Here is a 20,203-nt window from a genome sequence, read left to right on the forward strand (position 1 = left end):
TTTTCTCTCAATAAAAGTAACCGAAAATGGAAGTGTGATACATATTCTAAAAGAGCAACTCTTCTTGTGATAAATCTGAGAATTTCATCCATCTCGGCGCAACCGTTCGGTCTTGACGAATTCTTATCTGAACATTCTGAACCCATCTTTTTCAGGATTTTTCGAAGGTGAGCATTTGCGTAGTTTATCTCTCAATAAAAATAACCGTAGATGAAAGTGTGATACATATTCTGAAAGAGCAACTTTTCTAGTAATAAATCTTAGAATTTCATCCATCTCGGCGCAATCGTTCGGTCTTGACGAATTTTTAACTGAACCCATCTTTTTCAGGATTTTTCGAAGGTCAGCTTTCGAGACATTTATTTCTCATAAAAGTAAACGTAGATGGAAGTGTGACACATATTCTGAAAGAGCAACTCTTCTAGTAATAAATCTGAGAATTTCATCCATCTCGGCGCAACCGTTCAGTCTTGACGAATTCTTATCTGAACATTCTGAACCCATCTTTTTCAGGATTTTTCGAAGGTGAGCATTTGCGTAGTTTATCTCTCAATAAAAATAACCGTAGATGGAAGTGTGATACATATTCTGAAAGAGCAACTTCTCTAGTATTAAATCTTAGAATTTCATCCATCTCGGCGCAACCGTTCGGTCTTGACTAATTTTCAACTGAACCCAGCTTTTTCAGGATTTTTCGAAAGCAGCTTTCGAGTCGTTTATCTCTCAATAAAAGTAACCGTAGATGGAAATGTGATACAAATTCTGAAAGGGCAGTTCTTCTAGTAATAAATCTGAGAATTTCATCCATCTCGGCGCAACCGTTCGGTCTTGACAATTTTTCAATTGACCCCATCTTTTTGGGAATTTTACGAAATTCAAATTGTGACACGCGTATCTCCTAGAAAAATCATGGTAGATCTAAATGTGATACCGTTTCTGAAAGAGCAACCTCTTAAAGGTAAATAGTCAAAAAATATTTCTCCCAAGTTCTCAAGGGATGGGGGGAGTTTTAAAAGATAGCTCGCTAAAGCTACTGCACGTCCTCAAGTCACAGCTTTTCCGTTTTTCAAATGTACATAATATCATAAAATGTGAACTATGGTTTAAATTTTTTTTGAGATGAAATTCAAAATAATATACCAAATGATTTTCTCCTTCTATCTTGGACAGAATCAGTGTTTGCTGTATGAAATTTCGACTATTCTGTTCACCATCGTCTTTTGATACAGAACTCCGATACCCCCCTTGAAATTTAAATTTAACACATATTTTGAATCACAAGCACATTCGAGTTGCAATTGACACAGTTTACAATGGTTGAATCTTGAAAATCGGCGGAAAATTCGATCAATTCCCGATGAAAAGAATCATTGTATGAACTTTCGATCGAAATCAGAAATCTTCAACAATGAAATGTAATTATTTTCGAATTATTCAATGATTGAAGGTTGACCATGTAATGATTGATAGAACGCTAATTTCAATTCTCATCTAAAAATTATTTAAGATGCGACATTTTTATATGAAAACACGAACGTCGCACGTATCAGTTCAGTAACAGTGGAACCATTGTGTAGATCCAACATGAAAATATACAATTATATTCTCGCCTTCGGTTTATTCACTCTAAGTGCACTGAAATTCGCGAAAGCTTGTGTAAGTCTCCTGATATTTTTGTTATATGCGACCGTACGTTAATTCAGGTGGCCTACGTGAAAAAGCCACTCACATAAATGGATTCTATGTAGATTCATGTCATCTCTGGGTAGTGAAACGAATTTCTTCCTGTCAATTTTGACTCTAAGGATTTGCTCGTTGCCAGACAGATATTTTCGGTTACCTAGACCACCACAAACAGTATCCAAAAGAACCCAAAACATATTCTGAAAGAGCAACTGTTCTTGTAATAAATCTGAGAATTTCATCCATCTAGGTGCAACCGTTCGGTCTTGACGAAATTTTAACTGAACCCAGCTTTTTCAGGATTTTTCGAAGGTCAGCTTTCGAGTCGTTTATCTTTCAATGAAAGTAACCGTAAATGAAAATGTGATACTTATTCTGAAAGAGCAACTCTTCTAGTAATAAATCTGAATATTTCATCCAGCTCGGCGCAACCGTTAGGTCTTTACGAATTTTTAACTCAACATCTGTCAAACTTCCAAGATTGTGAGGTGAGGTAGGTAATTTTCAGACCAAATTATATAGTGCATAAGCCTTCTACATCTTCTGGAATAAAGCATTATTCAACATCCGTCCACACGCTTTCAACCTGATCCGGCTTGAAGGACCATATTTTTTATTCCAATATAAATCACCTCGAAAATACAATTATAAAATCAGACAAATACAGGAGCATTATGCGACTATGCATCTATTATTTCATCTAAAAACCACCTACCCTAGATGGTTCTGCGGGAGTGTTGACCTGTTGACCAATATTATCATCTACATATCTACACATCATACTAATTAGGGTAGTTAGGGTACGAGTAGCGTGTTTTAGTTAGGTCGCCAAAGTATCCACCACATGCACATATACTTTATAAATATCCCTCTTTCAGAATGGATACTCTGTGACACTCAATCATGTAAAAAATTGCATGACAGGAGGCGTTATAGCTTTCAGTGGAGATTCACAGGTGGTATTCGATAAAGAATGCAATCTGGCAATGGCAGGTTGTGTTGAAATATCCAAAGATTTCTCAACGAATCAGGTGAATTATTCCAGTTCATGCACATATCAACTTTCTGATTTACGATCCCTATTCTTAGTTGAAATACACGATCAATAAAGCTCCAATGCCTCCAATTGAAGGAGAAATAGATGCCTGCGAAGCCGTAAAGAATATAAAGGATACGACACTGTTGAGTGCTTTAAAAACGTTTTCGGTGCCAACACAATGTCCTGTGAAAGCTGTAAGTATTGTGATAAACTCAAACTATTTTCGTCTTTTGATGGGACGCCCAGTATATCGTTAATGAATCAAAGTGGCTAAAAAGTTAACATGAGAGAAGTAGAATTCGTATTGGGAAAGATAAAAATACAACCTTTCTTTCAGGAAAAAATTTGCAGTTCACTGGATCAAAAGGTCAACTTAGGAAAGTACAAAAACCAATTAGGAATGGTAGCTGGGACTGTGGACATCAAACTGGAAGGTAAACATGACTCTGGAAAATCCTGCTTGGAAATCAACTTCACTTTAGCCAAAGAAAAAAGAGCAGGATAAGTTTTTTAATTCGTGGATGAAATTGTTTCATTTATGTATCGAAAGAAATTCAACTAAATGTTTTCCAAGTGTATCCTTCGTTTTATTTCCGATTGAGTTCTCGATGAAACCTATCTGTGATCGAACAGCTGTATCTTGAGGGCCGCGAAAATGCCAAACGAAAGACCAGTTACCACAAATAATTGAATTTTCGTAAAAAAACAACAAAATATGTTATTGAATAAGATTATAATGTTCATTTATATGTATATAAAAGTTGAGTTACATTTCGGCTTAAAACTATAATACTAGTTTTAACTGTATAAGTTAAAATCTGCTGAATATGTAAGAATACTTCAAATATTTCTTCTTCAGAATTCAACAATTATTCTGCATGCGTGCATGATCGCAAGGCTTAGAAGTCCTCACATCAATCAACCTACAAGACCTGAATAGAATAGATATTTCTCTGATGAAATATCCAAGGCCTTCGGCTATCGGATCACATATGTCTCTCAAGGATGTTGCCACGTTATAACAGCAAATTAAGGGAGGTTGTATGATTGCATTGAAGAAGGTGGCGAGACAAGGCTTGAAGAAATAATCGGATGTTATCTGTAGGAGTCCAATAGTCAACGGTCTTAAGATGCTGTGTAACAGGAATCTAGAAAAAATTGATTTTTTTAAAGAACCAAGAATAGTCCATTCGGCACCCTCCATAGTTCAATCGTTAAGCTCTGACTCTACGAGGATATATTGAAAAATTCTTAGCCTACTGAAGAACCAAGCAGAATTTCAATGTCAAAATATTTTATTACTCAACGACCTCTTAAACTTTTTTTCAGTTGACGAAAGAGATGATAGTCGGATGGAGCCAAATCTGGAGAATAAGGGTGATGTTCTAGTAATTCAAACCCTAAATCACGAATTTCTTGCATGGCAACATGAGATTTGTGTGCAGGGGCATTGTCCTGCAAAAACAAAACACCTTTGGATAGCTTTCCGCATCTTTTCTCTTTAATTTGTTCCCGTAGAGTGGTCAGTAATGTCGAATAGTAATCTCCGGTTATTGTTTCTACCCTTATCCAAAGAAATCAATCATGATTACTCTATGGCAATCCCAAAAACCTGAAGCAAGAACTTTTTCAGCAGATTTTTGGACACGAAACTTCTTAGGTCTTGGAGAACCAGAGTGTCGTCATCTCATCGATTGTTGCTTTGTTTCTGGATCGTAGAAATGTTACCAAGTCTCATCCATAATAACAATTCGGTTTAAGAAGTCTACATCGTTTTCAAATCGAGCACAGATCGAACGCGATGCTTCTACCCTTGCACGCTTTTGGTCAACATTCAAACATTTGGGTATCCATTTTGCAACAATTTTTCTCTTGTCTAATTGACGTGAACGATATGATGAACGCGTTCGTATGAAATAATCAATGCTTCATCAGATATTCGTTTTAGCCCAATTCAACGGTCTGCTAAAATCATGTCATGAACTGCATCGATATTTTCGGGGACTGACACAGAAACTGGCCATCCCGATCGGTCATCATCTTCAATGGAAAATTTACATCTTTTGAAGCTTGCAGTCCAATTTTCCACTGTGGCATACGAAGGACATTGATCACCAAGGGTATTAAGCATATCTTCGTAAATCTGCTGACCTCTTAACCCTTTTAAATACAGGTAGTTGATGATGGCTCGATACTCCAATATTTCGATTTTCACAATTTAGGTGGACATCTTCTTTCTTTTGATTTATTGCGTAACTCTGGTTTACTTTTTTGACCTCAAACTCCACACTGACACTTCTAATGAGTTATTGTTCGTTGCTATGGTAACGCCATATTTTTTTATGCATGGAACTGGTCTAGGCTAACTAGATATCAATACATCTTCGTATACTATAATGAATTTAGTGCTATATAATTTACCTGAAAAGTTGCAGTATGAATGAAGTAACGAAAGACGTTCCAATATGCACCGTACCGAATATTTCACCCCAAAACTTAATATTGCATTCTTCCGATTGATCGGCCACAATTTCTGACCTAATTAAAGGCGGATTATCCGTGGTCCTCAAATATCTGCGAAATAAGGAATTGCCATTAATGAAAGATGCCTAATTTCAAAGTAATATCCAGGAAAAAATTACTGAAATTTTGTTTAATCACTAGTCAGCTTTGTTTCATTGGAAAGTAGATCTGATGAACCATCTAGATTATGAAGAATGTGCCGACATCGCAGGTAAATAGCGATAGACCGGTTTCGTTCTTGTTTTTGCTCGTCAGTATCGCAAAACTCAACCAACGATGCCGGTCTGTCATTCAATAATAATGATCAACCGAACCTTCTGCAGCCAGAAATTCAAATACTTTCGAATCCATCAAGAATAAAATATCTTTTCTATTATAATTCTATGCTTACGATGCGTTTCCGTGGTCGAAATAATAAACGTCCACTCTAGCCGGTATACCGCAGCGGCATCCTTTGATATTGTGGTGAATAGCTTGATTCCGCTGATTGACCATATTGCAATCTTCGAAGTCTTTTTCCCCCTCGATGTAACTTTTAGCCTTGTGGTTCTTGCGTTCTTTGTCTTCTTTCGACTGGCAGACGTGTGGTCTAGTATTAACGCCAACTGTTACGCACTTGGGCTTCGGCAATTCGTCGATCAAATTAAACACCAATTTCTGCAGATCAGGAAAACTGGATCGATATCAAAGCCTCCAAAGGCGTTTTTGTAATTTCTTAACACTACCCGAGAAAATTTACTCTAAATTCGATTGTGTTGAGAAGTTTGACGGAGTTATCATCCTCCTAATTCCAATGCGATTCTGGCGAAATTTTGAATACGCTTCTGATTACTTCGGCGGCAAACGCCAGTCGCGTGAAAACAGATCATGTATGTTCAATATTATTCAAAATTATTATCAACGAAATATATTGGTCAAAGTGCTTTTGAAGTCGTTCCTATAGTCATAGTCCTATAGTTAAAGTGATATATTATTGCTAACGTATTTTCAATTCCATTTTTACGTCGGGTAAGGCTGTGCGGATATCAAACTTACAAATTTTTATGAATAATTTCGCAGCTATACTTAGCAGCAAAGTTTGCTAATGGGTTCAATGAAGAAGTATCTATATATGAAAATGGAAGATGAAGATTGACGAAGATAATAAATTGAAAAGATAGTTTAATGTCTGAAATTTAATATTATGAAAGGTTTGACGGCATGCAGACAAGAATTGAATTCTGAAAAAAGTACCACCCAGAGCAGGGTTCGAACCTACGATCCCCTGATTACCGGTCAGGTACTCTCCCAACCGAGCTACCCAGGCATAAATATTCAAAATAGTGAGAAAATTGAAAATTTACTCTCGGAGGGCTGTGATCATCATCGGCCTCGGTAACACACATCTTATAGAATTCTGGCGGTTCCTTTTGATTCTCGTTGGCTTTCTTTGAGAAAGAACCTCGATTTTTGAACCATTTGGTGATAGAGTGCCTGTCCAGTCTGGAAGATCTTCTATTTTGTTGGGGAGCTACAAAGATAACGCTCTTCAATTATAAATAAGGTCATCATCAGCGATACTGAATATTTTAATGTGTTATTTTTGAAGGTTTGTCCAGAGAAAAAACGTTTAGCGAGTGATGAAATAATTATTTTACAAGCATGCGACGATTAGTAGTACCGAGTAAACTCATATTATGTAAAATAATATACGTTTTGAGGTTGAATTCTTAAGGTACCACTGATTTAAAAGTTACAATCGCTCACCAGGGTCTCTTCTTATAGTCACAAAATTCTCATTTAAACAGTGGCACCTGTTCATTATTTTTCCCTCGGTCTTTTTGTCACTTGCGTGACCATCTTTGGGGCAAACGATAATGGGCACATCTTCGGTGTAACTTTTTGAAGTTTCCACATTTTCAACGTCCACTTCCGACTGCGATTCGTCAGTTGTAGGCCCTAAATTGTTTTTGTATAGCTCTTCCAATTCAGCCTGTGCCGGCTTGCATTCTACTATATTATACTGAAATTGAGCGGAATTAATTCTAATTATATACCTATCTTCTGTGCCTAAAAATGCAAAAAACATATATGTAGAATGTAGAAGGTTTTGTAGGAGTAGAGTCCACTTCGATGTATGAATTATCCCAGCGCCACCTGGCAGGTATAACGAAATCCAACTCAATTCACATTCTTAACACTCAGACTAAAGATGGCAGCATGTGTCCAGTTGCTTTTACGTTATTAACGCATTTTGCGAAATTATTTTCAGCTGTTTTTATATATCCTTACCGTGGCATTAGGTTTTGGAAGATTTTCAAGATCCAAACTTCCCTCTAATTCGGATATTCTTTCGCTGAAATACTGGGGTGTATCTGGGCCCATGGTATTAATGGCTTCCCTCAATTCTTGTCGTAGAGAGTTTGTGACTTCCGAGTCTAGGCAAAAAAAAATGAATATCTGCCCTATTTCCAATCTTTCCAAAATTGTATCGAACTAAACAGCAAATATTTTTTCATTTACCTGTGACTAAGGGGTCTACATCGTTCTCTGTTGAATTGCTTGCGGGAAAATAATTGTTATTTGTTTTATTAATTTTTTTAGGAGACATTTTTTGGTTTAATGATTTCTTCTTTTAGTAAAAACTTGAATACATATTTGAATCGGTATAAAATAGTAATATAGGTGTCAATAAATCGAAGTTTTCATGTGAAATGTTGACATATTTTTATTTAATTTTTCTATGGCAATATTAATGGATATATTTTTTATTCATTTTTACAATGAACACTGACCATTAACAAAATTTGTCCAGAACTCAGGCATTAAGATATATAATTTTTTTTTCAATTGCTAAAACATCCACTTGTTCCGCATGTTCTTTTCAAAACCAACTATGAACAAAAAGCAGGCGGCATTAATTGATTTTTATTTATTTATTTGGTGAGTCTCAAAAACAAGGTTTTTGTTTTTTGAAGGAAGATTGATATGTTTGGGAGAACAGATATCCACAAAAAATAGGCATGTTTCATTTATAGCTTCCAATAAATGTTACAAGCAATCTAGGTATAAAGAAATTATAATTCTTTTGACAAAAACCAAATATGAATCTCTATAAAAAATATTGACCCTCAATAAAACTAATGACTTATACATAAAATACAATATGATGGTTTGAAGACATACAATATAATTTCAACCCCAAGCTTGTGTTTTACAATAATGGAGGACCAGTTTTCCTTCGGTAGCATAGCAATCGTAGAGATTTTTCAGATTTTGATCTGGTGCAGGGGCAAATGTCTGATTCACATACAAGAACTATAATATAAAAATATATTAGTTTAGTAAACGGGATAATAATAATTTGGGCCTACCAATTTTTCTTGTGGTTCTAGTTTTATGTACTTGGCAACAAACCACAATATCCAACTAATTTGTTTCGATGAATCTACACACCATTTTTGCTTTTTCATAATGGGTGCATTAGCTATAGGTTTCAAGTATATATCAACTGGAAAAGAAGTATACATTTAATAAAGATAACCTAAAGCATAAAATATTTTACTTTTATGAATTTTTGTTTTCTCTTCGGGATTATCATCATTTAGGGAGAGAGCTTGGAGGCAGCCTTGAGCTTCTTGCTCATCTGGGTTAGAACTCATTTCTATATTTGCTTTGATACACTATTCATGTGAAAACTTTCAATAATGAATTGATAATTAACAAAGAAATGCTGGTTGTAAATAATCAATCAGAACATCTACTTTGTTTATTTACGAATTTGACAGTTCCGAACACTTGTCAAATATATGTGTAAGGTGTGTTGCCTGCGTAAGATCTCACCTTGGATTTAACAAAATACTTCATTTAAAAAATCTGTAAAAAAACACCCACTTGAAAAATTGAAGTGTTTAAAGCAATTAAAAAAATTCTGGCTACTTCGCTATATCATTCATTTTTTCCTAGGACACACTGATTTCCAAAATCGGTATCAAGGGATCCACAATTTCTACAACGTTTTCTGACTGGGAGCGTGGCGTCTCCTGTAATCCAGCTACTTGGAGGTCGGGTTAAGTGGATGGTTTGAGATTGGGAGTCCTGTGGTAGAGCGTCTCACGTTGACTGGGCGTCCGCACTAAGCTTGGCATCAATATGGTCATCCTGGAGGAGTCCGGGATGACCAGGTTAGCTAAGGAGGGGCGAACCGGGCCAGGGAGGAAACTCAGCAGCCAAAAGTCCCCGTGTCGAGCAGTAGTAGGATCGCGCCCGGGAGTGGGAACTCTACACCAGCCTGATCAAAATAGCCAGACCTGGACCTTTTTTGCACTTTTTTGAAAAGGATTCTTTCAATTCAGCCATAATAATAAAAAGATATGCCCCAAGTTCATTTTCTACACTTTTAAGAAATTATGATTTTTTTTATACGAAGAGATTGTTAGCCTCCGGATACTAGGAGTTGTGGAGTTTTCAGATAGTAAAAATAAAATCCTCTTGTTTGATCCCATTTATTGAAACTTTAGGTTTGATTAAGGATATTAAATGTCATTTCAGAATTTCAAAGAGACTAGCAAAAGATGTGTGGAACCCATTATTCTAGGATTTTGATATAACAAAAACTAAATTGAGACAGAAATTTGTCTTATTTGATTTTTCATAACTTCAATATTGCTTATAATTCTGAACACAGGGTATCAATTATTTTCCCCAAGAGTATTAATATTGGTAAAGGCAGTGGAATAAAACAAAATTCAACGTTAGAATTGATTATTTATCCTTCAACAAGTGCTATTTTCTAATAGCCGTTTACAGAATTCAGTAAATAACAAACTAAAACCTCTTTCTTCAAATACATATTTACAATCAGTAGTGAGAACAATAACACTGTACATTCACTTCAAAAATAATATTCCTCCATAAAGCAACATACAAATGTGTTTTTGCATAACTGGTGTGCATATCAAGAGCCATATTTGGAAAAAACTTGATATTTAGAAGCATTACCATGTTATATAAGGTGTCAATATACCCTTGTATTGAAATAATTGTTTCAAGTCAGGGAATAACGATCTGTTCCCTATAAACAGGTAGAGAAACATATCATACAAAGGTATATCCGATAACCAGTTCCTTAAATATGTATTTTTTATAATATTTTCCGAAATTCTGTTGTGATTTTGAATCTATTTTGTAATTGAAGGGAGTCTAGACGTTTTTGAGAGTGCCAAAAATATATTGTTACATTAACTCTATTCTATATACAATGAATAAAACGAAATAATTGTAAAAGGACGAATCGATGAACTGTATCGATAAACTCACAAAAGGGCAAAGTTCCACGGAGTTATTATGGATCATTAACAGATTGCAGAATTGATTCTTGGATGGATTCTATTTAATTCCAAATTCATATAAAAATACATCGAAAGTGTCAGTTTAACCTTGGAAGAATAGTTTTTCACCAACAAGAAATCTAACATGCCTTATTCGAACCACTTATAGATTTGAAAAATGTTGCTTACTGATGTGGATACGAGAAATTGAATTCAAGAAGACATTAAACATGTGACGGAAATAAAAGTATACTGTAAAAATCCACAATATCCGTTTTGTTTATGGACATAAAAAGTGTACACTTCTAGCGAATCTGTGAGAAGTGACAACTTCTTCACATTTAACATTTATTCTGCATAAAATAATTAGAGGAATCATTTATCACGATAACATTATATCATAGGAAACTAAATGTGTCAAATATAAAACAACAACTTACACATCTGTTTACTGTATGCTCATCTAAATTTTTATAAACCGGAAATAGAAAGCCAAACTGCAGGATATGATATACAGAACAAACGGAAATTTCATCATTAGCAAAACATCCTAAAAGAAATTGCAAATTATTATTACTACTCATTTCACTTATTCTAATGAACAACTCAAATTTGGAAGTGCGCGTTCTACCTGCTGCTAATTAGCATTCGTGTTTCACAGAATAGGAAATATCTAGTGAATATTTTTAGTTGATTTATATATCTTCGAAACTTTTCGCTAAATTTCATCTCTTTGCAGTTCCTACTTTAAGTACTTCTTACTTATCTTTGTTCACAGCGTATTCATAAAAAAAACCTGAATCAATTAGCCCACCCAAAGTAACAAAAAAAAAAATCATCTGAATGGCAACCAATAAAATCATCAATTCATATGGTTTAAAAAAAAATTATCCATACAACTTCCATCACGGCAGCTCCTTTTTGGTGCAACACATCATTTATTCTGAATTTGTGTTATCAATACACTAATGAAACAAAATATTGAAATCTCTAGGAACCAAATTCCACTAAATCACTTTTTGCACTGGAAAATGTCATATTTATGAAAATCCCAGAATTCAGAAATTAATTTTCTTGAAATTAAGACATCTGAAACATTTCACCCTATGCCAAGTATAGATGAATGCTGATTTCTTGCAGTGACAGAAAATTCGAACTATCTGTCACTGCAACAAATAGGGCATTAACAAATTGTCAAAATCGTTCGTTGTCATTGGTTACAGTTTGGGTAGGCAACCCGTTTCTTAGGAACGGCGTTTAAAAGTTTGCCTGCTCTGCAGTAACCAATGGCAACCAAAGATTTTGACAATCGAATTGTCAAAATTGTTGGTCGAATGCGAAATGAGGTAAGTCTAAATGTGAAAAAACTGTCATCTGTACTCCGCATTAGGTGAAATATGCCATGTGCAAGAACGAAACAATGAACCATTAATTTTTCTCTCCCTATACCTAAAAAATCCAACCTAATTTAATATACTATTATTTAAAAAAGATGCGATTATTCGAATAATTTTGAATTACTTATGTGGGCTACATTTATGGATCATCAAACATTTGCTGTATCTGTAGCATAAGCCGATCTAGCTAAACAATTACAAATACATCAGGAATTTATTGTTTCTCAGCAATAAATCTGCAATATAAAAAATTAAAATGTAAATAAAACAATAAATAAAACAGTAGCGCTAAATAAAGAGATAAAAGTCTATATTTCAAAATCACATGTGCTACTAAAGGGTCCGCAGAAATCATTCTATTGAACCATCTCGATCACATTATCAAAAGGTCCTTCTGTTCGAGCTACTATTTATTGTCACTACCTGTAACATTAACATATTAAAGAAAATCGAACGCCTCATCCCAGTAAAAACATCTTTCATAAGCGTAAATAGATTCAATTTCTCACACCTCCAATCAACTTACACACATTATCATCATTTGAATGTGTTTTGGAGTCTGTGCTACTGCTATCACCAGGTGCATCTTTGTCATTTCCTTTCTCATTGTTATTTGCCGCCTCACTGTTCACTTCGTCAGTGAGTTTGAGAGCAATCTCGAGATCTTTCAGTACCTCAGTCTCTTTCGTCTCAATCAGAGAAAATCTGTGATGGAGAGCCATTAAATGAGCGAAAGTAAGATTGAGATGAGCGTGCAGCCCTAACATTACAACCTCTTTGAAGTGGACCGCATAGAGATGCGCGACCACGTGGAACAACAAGCGTACTATCTTTCTTACTATTGACTCAAAAGATGAGGGAAATTCATTTGCTGAAATAGAGAGGAAATCATTACTCAAAGTAATAATACAATAGTGAGAGAAATGATATGAAATTGCTTCATGATTTTCGGTAATTCAACATCATACTAATAAATAAAAAATGAGCACCCACCATATTTCGTAGGAAAAATACTTTCATCACTTATAGTCTTCTGAATAAATGTCATCACATAATCAATGTACTGAGGAGCTGCAACCTTAGTTTTCTTACCCTTCTCATCAAACCACAGGTAAGTTCTACAACAATTCAAAATGATTCATCCATACAAAAAATTAATAAGTTTGAATTACCTTTGACCGGGGCCTGTCATGTCGGGGCATCCAGATTGTGTACAAAATTCACTAACGGTTCCATATACTAAATTCACATTATCGAATAGAGCCATTGCTGAAAAATTGTTATAAATAGAATAAAAATAAAATTAAGAAAACTTTTTTTTTAATTTTAGTAATTAACAACAATTATCCAATTTGCTATGAAGAACATATGCAGAAAGATGATCTTGTTCGTAGTTAGCCTAAATAGAGTAAGTTTTCAAATTTATTTAAGTAATTAATGCAAAAACATTCGCCCTCATGAATTTGATATGAATGTTTCACTCTGGACCAGAGTTTTTTCCATAAAACTCATCCATAATTCCCAAATTCAACTTTGTATTGAGTTGCCAGTAATAAAAAACTGTTTTTGTGTGGTAAAAAAAATGAATCATTTCCTCAAAATTTATCACAAACACATTTTTTTCAGAATTATATAATTATCAAAAATGTAAATTGTCTCTCATTTGTTTACCAATTCCTCATGATGGGATATCAGTCCAGTCATCATACAAAACTTGTTTCTCTTAATATTATTCAAATTGATGTCATGAATAAACAATCACCAAACAATGAGAAATGACCCTGTTTAATGAACTATTCAGATACTGATAGGTCTTCTGGTGATAGTAAACAACTGATGCTTTCACCTACATTTGAAAAACAAACTTTGAGTTGATTACTATTCATTATCCTTTGTTAGATTCTTTGTGTCCAATACAAGAGATAATATTATTCAGAGAAGAAAATTACCCATTGACATTGCATTCAAAGTATTTTTCACTTGAACCAAAAAAGTGTAAATTCTGTCATTCTAATTTAGAAGAAAATAACATAGCTAAGTGAAAAATTTACAATGAAACAATAATTATTGTTTTGATCTGAAGAAAAATTTCCAAACAATATTTTGATAAGAAATAGTTCAATAAAAACTATACGCATATATTTTTTCAGAAGGATTATCAATGGATTCAGAATTCATGTGAAACGCATATTATGTTAGATCTACCAGACAAAACTTTATGTCTTAATAATTGAAACTAATGTATTGAATCTCACTGTATACACACATTTCAGAAATTCAGAACAGGCAATAAACTTACTGTGAGAAGCCAGCCATTCATTATAATCTAAACCTGGTGGTAAATCTACTAACAACCTCAAGTCCATGTCAGGTAGCTTACGCTCGAGCACCGCAGCCTCTAAATACAATTTAGTTTCAGTGCTAGAAGATTCATTTCCTTCTTTTTCTTTGCGCCTGGCTTTGCTGTAAAATGAAAAATTAATACGAAATAGAATGGCGATAATAGTGAATGACAATACCGACAAAAGCATGAAATGGTCTGTTCAGCTTCAATAGGCAAAACTCGGACAGGGTGGTCATTTTTAACTCGCCCTATAGCTCTACTCAACCACATAATACCATAAAATGACCAATAGCAAGTTCAAGTTCAGCTAAGTATATAACAAGATCAATTAAACTGTAACATTGTTACGAGAAGCCTATTAAGTATCAAGATTCTTAATTTTGCAGTGAAATAAATTGAGTTTACCCCACTTTTATGTACCTAACCTTCAATTTAATTAACAATCTATCACATCCTCCTTAATGTTGTTCATTAAGGGAAATCTCTTCTAGTCACACTAAGAAAACAGTTACTAGATCAATCTAGTATCTCATGGATTATTTTATCTTTTTACTCACCCTAATAACCAGTCCACGCTATCGCGGATATACTCAGGTAGTTTATCCAGTTTGAATGTTTTAATGCCACCTTAAAGATAATTTTGAAATAGACAATGAATAACGCGACTTGGAGAAGCCTTTGGTTTAATTGCTCTCAGCTGATGTCTGCAATTTTCACTTTCAATTGTATACAAAAAGCAAGTACACTCTCGATAGGTGAAACTCTAATCGCACGAATCAAACACTAATAATACGATTTTTTTACTCAGAAATCACGTACAACTTTCGAAATTTCATCATGTTGAGGATAAAATGAGTTTTTCATTTTCCTAAATAAGCTCCATCATTATTATCAGGATAACAAGTTTACCAACCCTATAATTCTGAAAACTTGAAATCAAAACACAAATTTTTTTTATGTTAAACTAAATGAATAGCAATGAAATCTCATAAATTATCCACAAATTCAGATGAAATTTATAACCAGTTGGGATTTATTGAATGACACGGTCATATTTGGAAGAATCAATTCAATAAAAATTCGAAATAGCGTTTTGTTTGGAGCAGTTGGTAATAATCTGTCAATCTTTTGAAAACAACAGAATGTCATCGATGACAAATCTGTCAAATGTAGAAAAAATCTAGGGAGGAATTTAAAATAAAAATAAATTTTGCCGTAGATGATAAATTTAGAAAAACAATTGGACCGAATTACGGACTCTAGGAATTCAATTATGTTAAAGATCATGTGAATTGCCGCAGTCAAATGGGTGATTAAATCACTTTATTTGAAATATTAATCAAATATTCTGAGATGTAATTAAAATTGATTATTTCAGAGGACGTATCTCAGGTTTTGAATTTATCCAATAAAAAATTGAAAAAAATTAATAAATTGCCTTTGGAAGAATCCCAAAACGTTACAAGTTTGATACTTGATGATAATGAATTACAAAGGCTGGACAACATTGATTCTTTCCTCAAAGTTCAAAAGGTAGTTGCAAACCAAATCTTTTAGTCAGGTTGTTTCAATCATTTGAATTTTAGCTATCAATTGTTCGTAATCAATTGCTTCGTATGTATGGAGTCTGTAGATTACATTCCTTGCATACCCTAAACTTGGCTCATAATGGGATACTCACCATTGAAGGTTTAAAAGAACTTGTTAATTTGAAGTGGCTTTGTTTGGCGGGAAATAATATAAAGGTGAGAAAATTATTTTGAAATAATTCCAAAAAATAATATTACTTTTACTAGTAGAATATCAGGAATGTTAGAATGTAGATAAATGCAAAATTATGAAATTTTTTTCAGACAATTGAGCATCTGAACACTAATACTCAATTAGAATATTTAGATCTATCGGAGAATAGTATAATACATGTAAATGACATCTCGTTTTTGAAATGTCTTAAAGTAAGTAACCTTTTTAATATTGAATGCATTGGATCATTTTTGGGGTAAATTTTCAGGAACTATACCTTCATAACAACAAGATAAATCATTTGGTGCAGTGTGATAGGTTTTTACCTGTAAGCTTGACGAATCTAACTCTTGCTAACAATAATATTAGTGATTTGAATGAAATATCTCAGTTAGTGCATCTTACTAACTTAACAAGCATCTCGATTGCTAACAATCCTTGTGTTAATATGAGTGGTAAAAACATGTATCCTTTTCTAAACAGGGCTAGTCAAATACAAATTGGTGATTGAGTTTGCTTGACATTATCGCTATTTGTTTTTTCCAATTGAATTTAATCAAATTTTTCTAGTCTTCTAAAAGAAATCTTAATCTTTTTATTGTATAATTGGAAAGAAACAGTAACCAATTCTGCAATGTAAAATTTCAATTTGAATCAGCCATTTGCCTTGCAATTACCAAGGTTAGGCATAAATTTTTGACTATAATTTAGAATTATTCAAATTTTCTTCAAATAATACTTGGCATTTAGTGTGTTTTCCTTAATAATACCATTAGTGGTTTTGACTACCGACCATTTGTTATAAATTGGCTTATGAATGTTACAGTTATTGATGGATATGTTGTTGATGCTATTGAAAGGTATGGTAATAATAAAGATTGAAACACAATCAAGCATAGGCTACAAAAATGTAAATATTGTATAAATAACAGAAATCAAAGAAGTCGAATTCCATATAGAAAATGACACTCTGTTATAAATATACTGTTTCTCAAGTCTCTAGTCTGCATGTTCTTCAAAGTGTAGATCTTGCTTCTATTTTTTCATAAGAAAACTTTCCATCATTGTTATTAACAAATTTTAGCTTGAGGGCTGAATGGCTATATTCTCAGGGAAGAGGAAGGCATTTTCGGATAGGCGATCATAGTGAACTGGTTCAGTATCTTGCTAGTGTTTGTCCCCTAAGTGGCGAAGCGCTTGAAACTGAAGAAGACAGAAAACTTCGCCTTATTTTGAGCAAAGCTCAACAACACCAAAGACAGTTGCGGGATCAAGAATCAAATGGTACTGCAAATTTCAGCATGTTTTCCCTATGAATTATTTTTTTTCTATTTTAGGCGAAAGTCCTAATCCGTCCCCAATGACAAGGAAAAAACTGAATAGTTCAAAGAACCACATTAAACCACCTTGTAAGTTATTTTTTCATATTCCATTTTTATTTTCAGAGTTGAGTAAACTGCACTGAATTTTCCCTTTTTTTAAATTTCTGTTACCAGAAACTCAGGAGATGTTTCCCATTTCTGTATGTAGTAATTATTCTTCACCAAATAAAGAAGGAATGTCTTCTTGTTTGCTACAAACTTGATGATATTATTTTGCTATTCCAGCATCTCGTTACTCCAAATCCCCTGATAGGATGTCATCAAGCTATTACAACTCGAATAGCGTAAGCGAAAGCAGTTTTTCAGTGATGTCACACAGTATGGATCCCAGTTTGTTTTCTCAGTCCTTCAACTCGGATAAGAACACTACCACCAATGATATGTCTCAAAGTATGGTATTGGAAAAATGCCTAGGTTAGTTTTCTGATTTATTTGAATATGTTTATTATGATCGAGTATAATGAAAAGCATCTGACTGAAATTAATGATTTTATCTGTAACTTCATAGTAGGATCTTGTAAATTCTTTTTTTTTTATTTCAGACTCGGAACCAGTTAATAGCCCCTTACAAGCACTTTCTAAGATGGTTCCAGTGCCCGAATCGCTCATGAGTCCAGATTACAGGCCACCGTCCCTGAACAAAATTAACAGCCCAGCTTCCACTTCATCGGTGAAAAATACTCGATCGCCAGTTGTCAGTGTTAAGGCCAAGAACGTGACAGGTTCGCCTAAGAATATAAGGACTCCGGTGTCTAGCCGCTTGAATTCAGTGAATTCAAACTTGAAGAAATGTGCCTCTCCTGTACCGGCAAGGCATAAAAACGCAACAACTAACGGTTCCAAGTGAGTACCACCTTTCTAGGTACACTTTCAATCAAAATGTGAGTGAAACTTTCATTTTAACATCTTTCATTTGCGAAATTCCTTCCTGTAGTAAATTAGAATCGACACCAAAGAAACAGCCAACATCGATCTTGAGAAAGTCGATAAGTAGCGACGATGACTCTGTTTGCGACTCCAAATTGCAGACTATTCAGTTGAAAGCGGAGGAGAGAAGGCAGTTGAAGGATGCCGATGTGGGGAGTAACAGTAGCACAGAGGATAAGGTGGAGCAGGCGGCTGTTTGCATCCAGAAGATTTGGAGGGGTTACTACACTCGTAATAAGAATAAAGAGGTGCAACAGCTATTCAGAGACCTTCAGAACCAAAGAGCAAATCAGTATATTCAGTAAGTGTCTTTAAGTATTATAGTGACATGTTTGTTATGGTCTGTTGATTTCAGGAAGTTAGCTAGCGATATGGAAAATACGAAAGCTGCACTGGAAAGCGAGAGAAAGATTCAGATGTTACAGACTGAAGCTATAAGTGCCCTATGGAAAAAAGTTTCAGCTATCCAACCTGACAACGTCCCTAAAAATTACTCGCTGAATGATCTGAGGAACGAAGAGAACGGAGAAATAATTAAACATCTTGCTCAAACTTGCACAGTTCTTCAAAATCAGGTAATTTTCGGTTCTCAAAATAAATGTGTTAGCTTCAAAATCAAAGAGACTTTCAAAATTAATCGTGCAACTGAAAAGACGAACCAAAAGTAAGTTTTAGTTAATTTTGAAGCCTCTCTAACTTTAACAAAACTGGCTAATTCAACATTTTTCCTTCACTTTATGTTGTTTGTCAAGATACATCAATTACAAGCGTCTATGGAGGAAATCGTCAAAGTAATGACATTGTTCAGTCAAGCTGCTGGACTTAGCCGTCCATTAAGTGATAAAGAAAATGGAATTGCCACTCAAACTGAAATTATTGCTGTACATACACCTCAGGTGAGACCCTTATTGTCTGAATAGGTTTTATTATGACCAATTTCAACAATTCAATTGCAGGGTGAAGCAGCCAAAAATTTCCCATTTCAGAAACAGACAAGACCTTCGTCACTCCCTTTGCCCGTAAGCGCGAAAAAAAAAGATAGCTCACAGCAGTCCGGCAATCATCTTGTATCCGATCTTAGGCAATTTGCCGGTTCTCTTGTCGATGGAGTCTTGAAAACGGTTTCGGAGACAAAAGCTGACAATTTGGGACAAAACACAATGGAAATCACTATTACGGACACTGACCAGAAAAATGAAGAGAAAAGAGCCGATGAAAAATAGTTATAAGTTGTTAAAAAATTTTATTTTTATTGTGTAAATAACTGAAATACTCGTTATCTATAAAACATTTTTTTTTATTTTTATCACGTCCGCCATTTTATTGGTTATACTAAATGAGCTGAATCAAATCAAACTTTTTGATTTTGATGTTTGCTTCAATACTCAGGCAACTTCTTGTAACGACAAAGTACAATTTTTAGTTGTAAGTTTGGGATGAGCTAATCGAATGTGCGTCAATTAATAAAGCTTTTGCCATGTCGCGAAAAGTGAATGTTTTTATTACAATTTTAACATGTACAATGTGGAAAAACCACTTAAAAATCAATGCCGATCCTGGATCTTATAACTATCTTGAAAAATGCACTATTGTGAAGAGCAGCTTTTTCATGTGAATTTTGTAGCTTCAAATAATTTATAATATTGCTATTTATTCACAAATATATGTCAATAAAATTGGTTTTATTTATTCAATAATAAGCATCGATGAAAAAAAAAACTGTTCTTGGGTTTGGTATCAGATTAAAGAGATATTAGAGATGATCATTTGAACTACCGAGACAATCTCTTGAAACAAAGAAAAATGAAATTATAACAATCTATTGTTAAGAAATTTTTTTATTCATTACCTGCTGA

The 20,203-nt window shown here is 34.1% G+C and overlaps 5 protein-coding genes across 6 annotated transcripts; 2 read left to right on the forward strand and 3 right to left on the reverse strand.

Moving 5' to 3' along the window:
• The first annotated feature begins 1,501 nt into the window (after positions 1 to 1,501).
• On the forward strand, positions 1,502 to 3,298 carry LOC123309920. Its single transcript, XM_044893230.1, has 4 exons — positions 1,502 to 1,656; positions 2,562 to 2,714; positions 2,773 to 2,916; positions 3,060 to 3,298. Exons 1-4 carry the CDS (start codon positions 1,585 to 1,587, stop codon positions 3,225 to 3,227), a joined length of 537 nt encoding a protein of 178 aa, XP_044749165.1. The 5' UTR covers positions 1,502 to 1,584; the 3' UTR covers positions 3,228 to 3,298.
• Positions 3,299 to 3,440: 142 nt separating this feature from the next.
• LOC123309735 lies at positions 3,441 to 7,916 on the reverse strand. The gene is made up of 7 exons (XM_044892971.1): positions 7,748 to 7,916; positions 7,517 to 7,662; positions 6,992 to 7,247; positions 6,589 to 6,755; positions 5,637 to 5,902; positions 5,144 to 5,296; positions 3,441 to 3,870 (listed from the first exon to the last, which is right to left on the reverse strand). The coding sequence occupies exons 1-7, from the start codon at positions 7,833 to 7,835 to the stop codon at positions 3,585 to 3,587; spliced, it is 1,362 nt and encodes a 453-aa protein (XP_044748906.1). The 5' UTR covers positions 7,836 to 7,916; the 3' UTR covers positions 3,441 to 3,584.
• Positions 7,917 to 8,291: 375 nt separating this feature from the next.
• LOC123309622 (autophagy protein 12-like) lies at positions 8,292 to 9,032 on the reverse strand. The gene is made up of 3 exons (XM_044892822.1): positions 8,790 to 9,032; positions 8,599 to 8,735; positions 8,292 to 8,542 (listed from the first exon to the last, which is right to left on the reverse strand). The coding sequence occupies exons 1-3, from the start codon at positions 8,884 to 8,886 to the stop codon at positions 8,420 to 8,422; spliced, it is 357 nt and encodes a 118-aa protein (XP_044748757.1). The 5' UTR covers positions 8,887 to 9,032; the 3' UTR covers positions 8,292 to 8,419.
• Positions 9,033 to 9,971: 939 nt separating this feature from the next.
• LOC123309055 (MOB kinase activator-like 2) lies at positions 9,972 to 15,206 on the reverse strand. 2 transcript variants are annotated; one of them, XM_044891899.1, is made up of 7 exons: positions 14,853 to 15,206; positions 14,471 to 14,602; positions 14,251 to 14,414; positions 13,124 to 13,220; positions 12,945 to 13,069; positions 12,478 to 12,822; positions 9,972 to 12,374 (listed from the first exon to the last, which is right to left on the reverse strand). In XM_044891899.1, the coding sequence occupies exons 2-7, from the start codon at positions 14,563 to 14,565 to the stop codon at positions 12,358 to 12,360; spliced, it is 843 nt and encodes a 280-aa protein (XP_044747834.1). In that variant the 5' UTR covers positions 14,566 to 14,602; positions 14,853 to 15,206; the 3' UTR covers positions 9,972 to 12,357. The 2 variants fall into 2 exon arrangements, with proteins under 2 accessions (XP_044747834.1, XP_044747833.1); XM_044891898.1 differs by having other exon boundaries at positions 12,463 to 12,822.
• A 238-nt stretch (positions 15,207 to 15,444) lies between these two features.
• LOC123309054 (centrosomal protein of 97 kDa) lies at positions 15,445 to 20,025 on the forward strand. Its single transcript, XM_044891897.1, has 14 exons — positions 15,445 to 15,604; positions 15,674 to 15,828; positions 15,882 to 16,040; positions 16,149 to 16,250; positions 16,307 to 16,503; positions 16,815 to 16,898; positions 17,123 to 17,322; positions 17,376 to 17,447; positions 17,646 to 17,834; positions 17,963 to 18,263; positions 18,355 to 18,648; positions 18,703 to 18,922; positions 19,100 to 19,243; positions 19,304 to 20,025. Exons 1-14 carry the CDS (start codon positions 15,601 to 15,603, stop codon positions 19,568 to 19,570), a joined length of 2,388 nt encoding a protein of 795 aa, XP_044747832.1. The 5' UTR covers positions 15,445 to 15,600; the 3' UTR covers positions 19,571 to 20,025.
• The last annotated feature ends 178 nt before the right edge of the window (positions 20,026 to 20,203 follow it).

This window comes from Coccinella septempunctata, chromosome 3 (assembly GCF_907165205.1).
Source record: "Coccinella septempunctata chromosome 3, icCocSept1.1, whole genome shotgun sequence".
Classification (NCBI taxonomy): Eukaryota; Metazoa; Arthropoda; class Insecta; order Coleoptera; family Coccinellidae; genus Coccinella; species Coccinella septempunctata.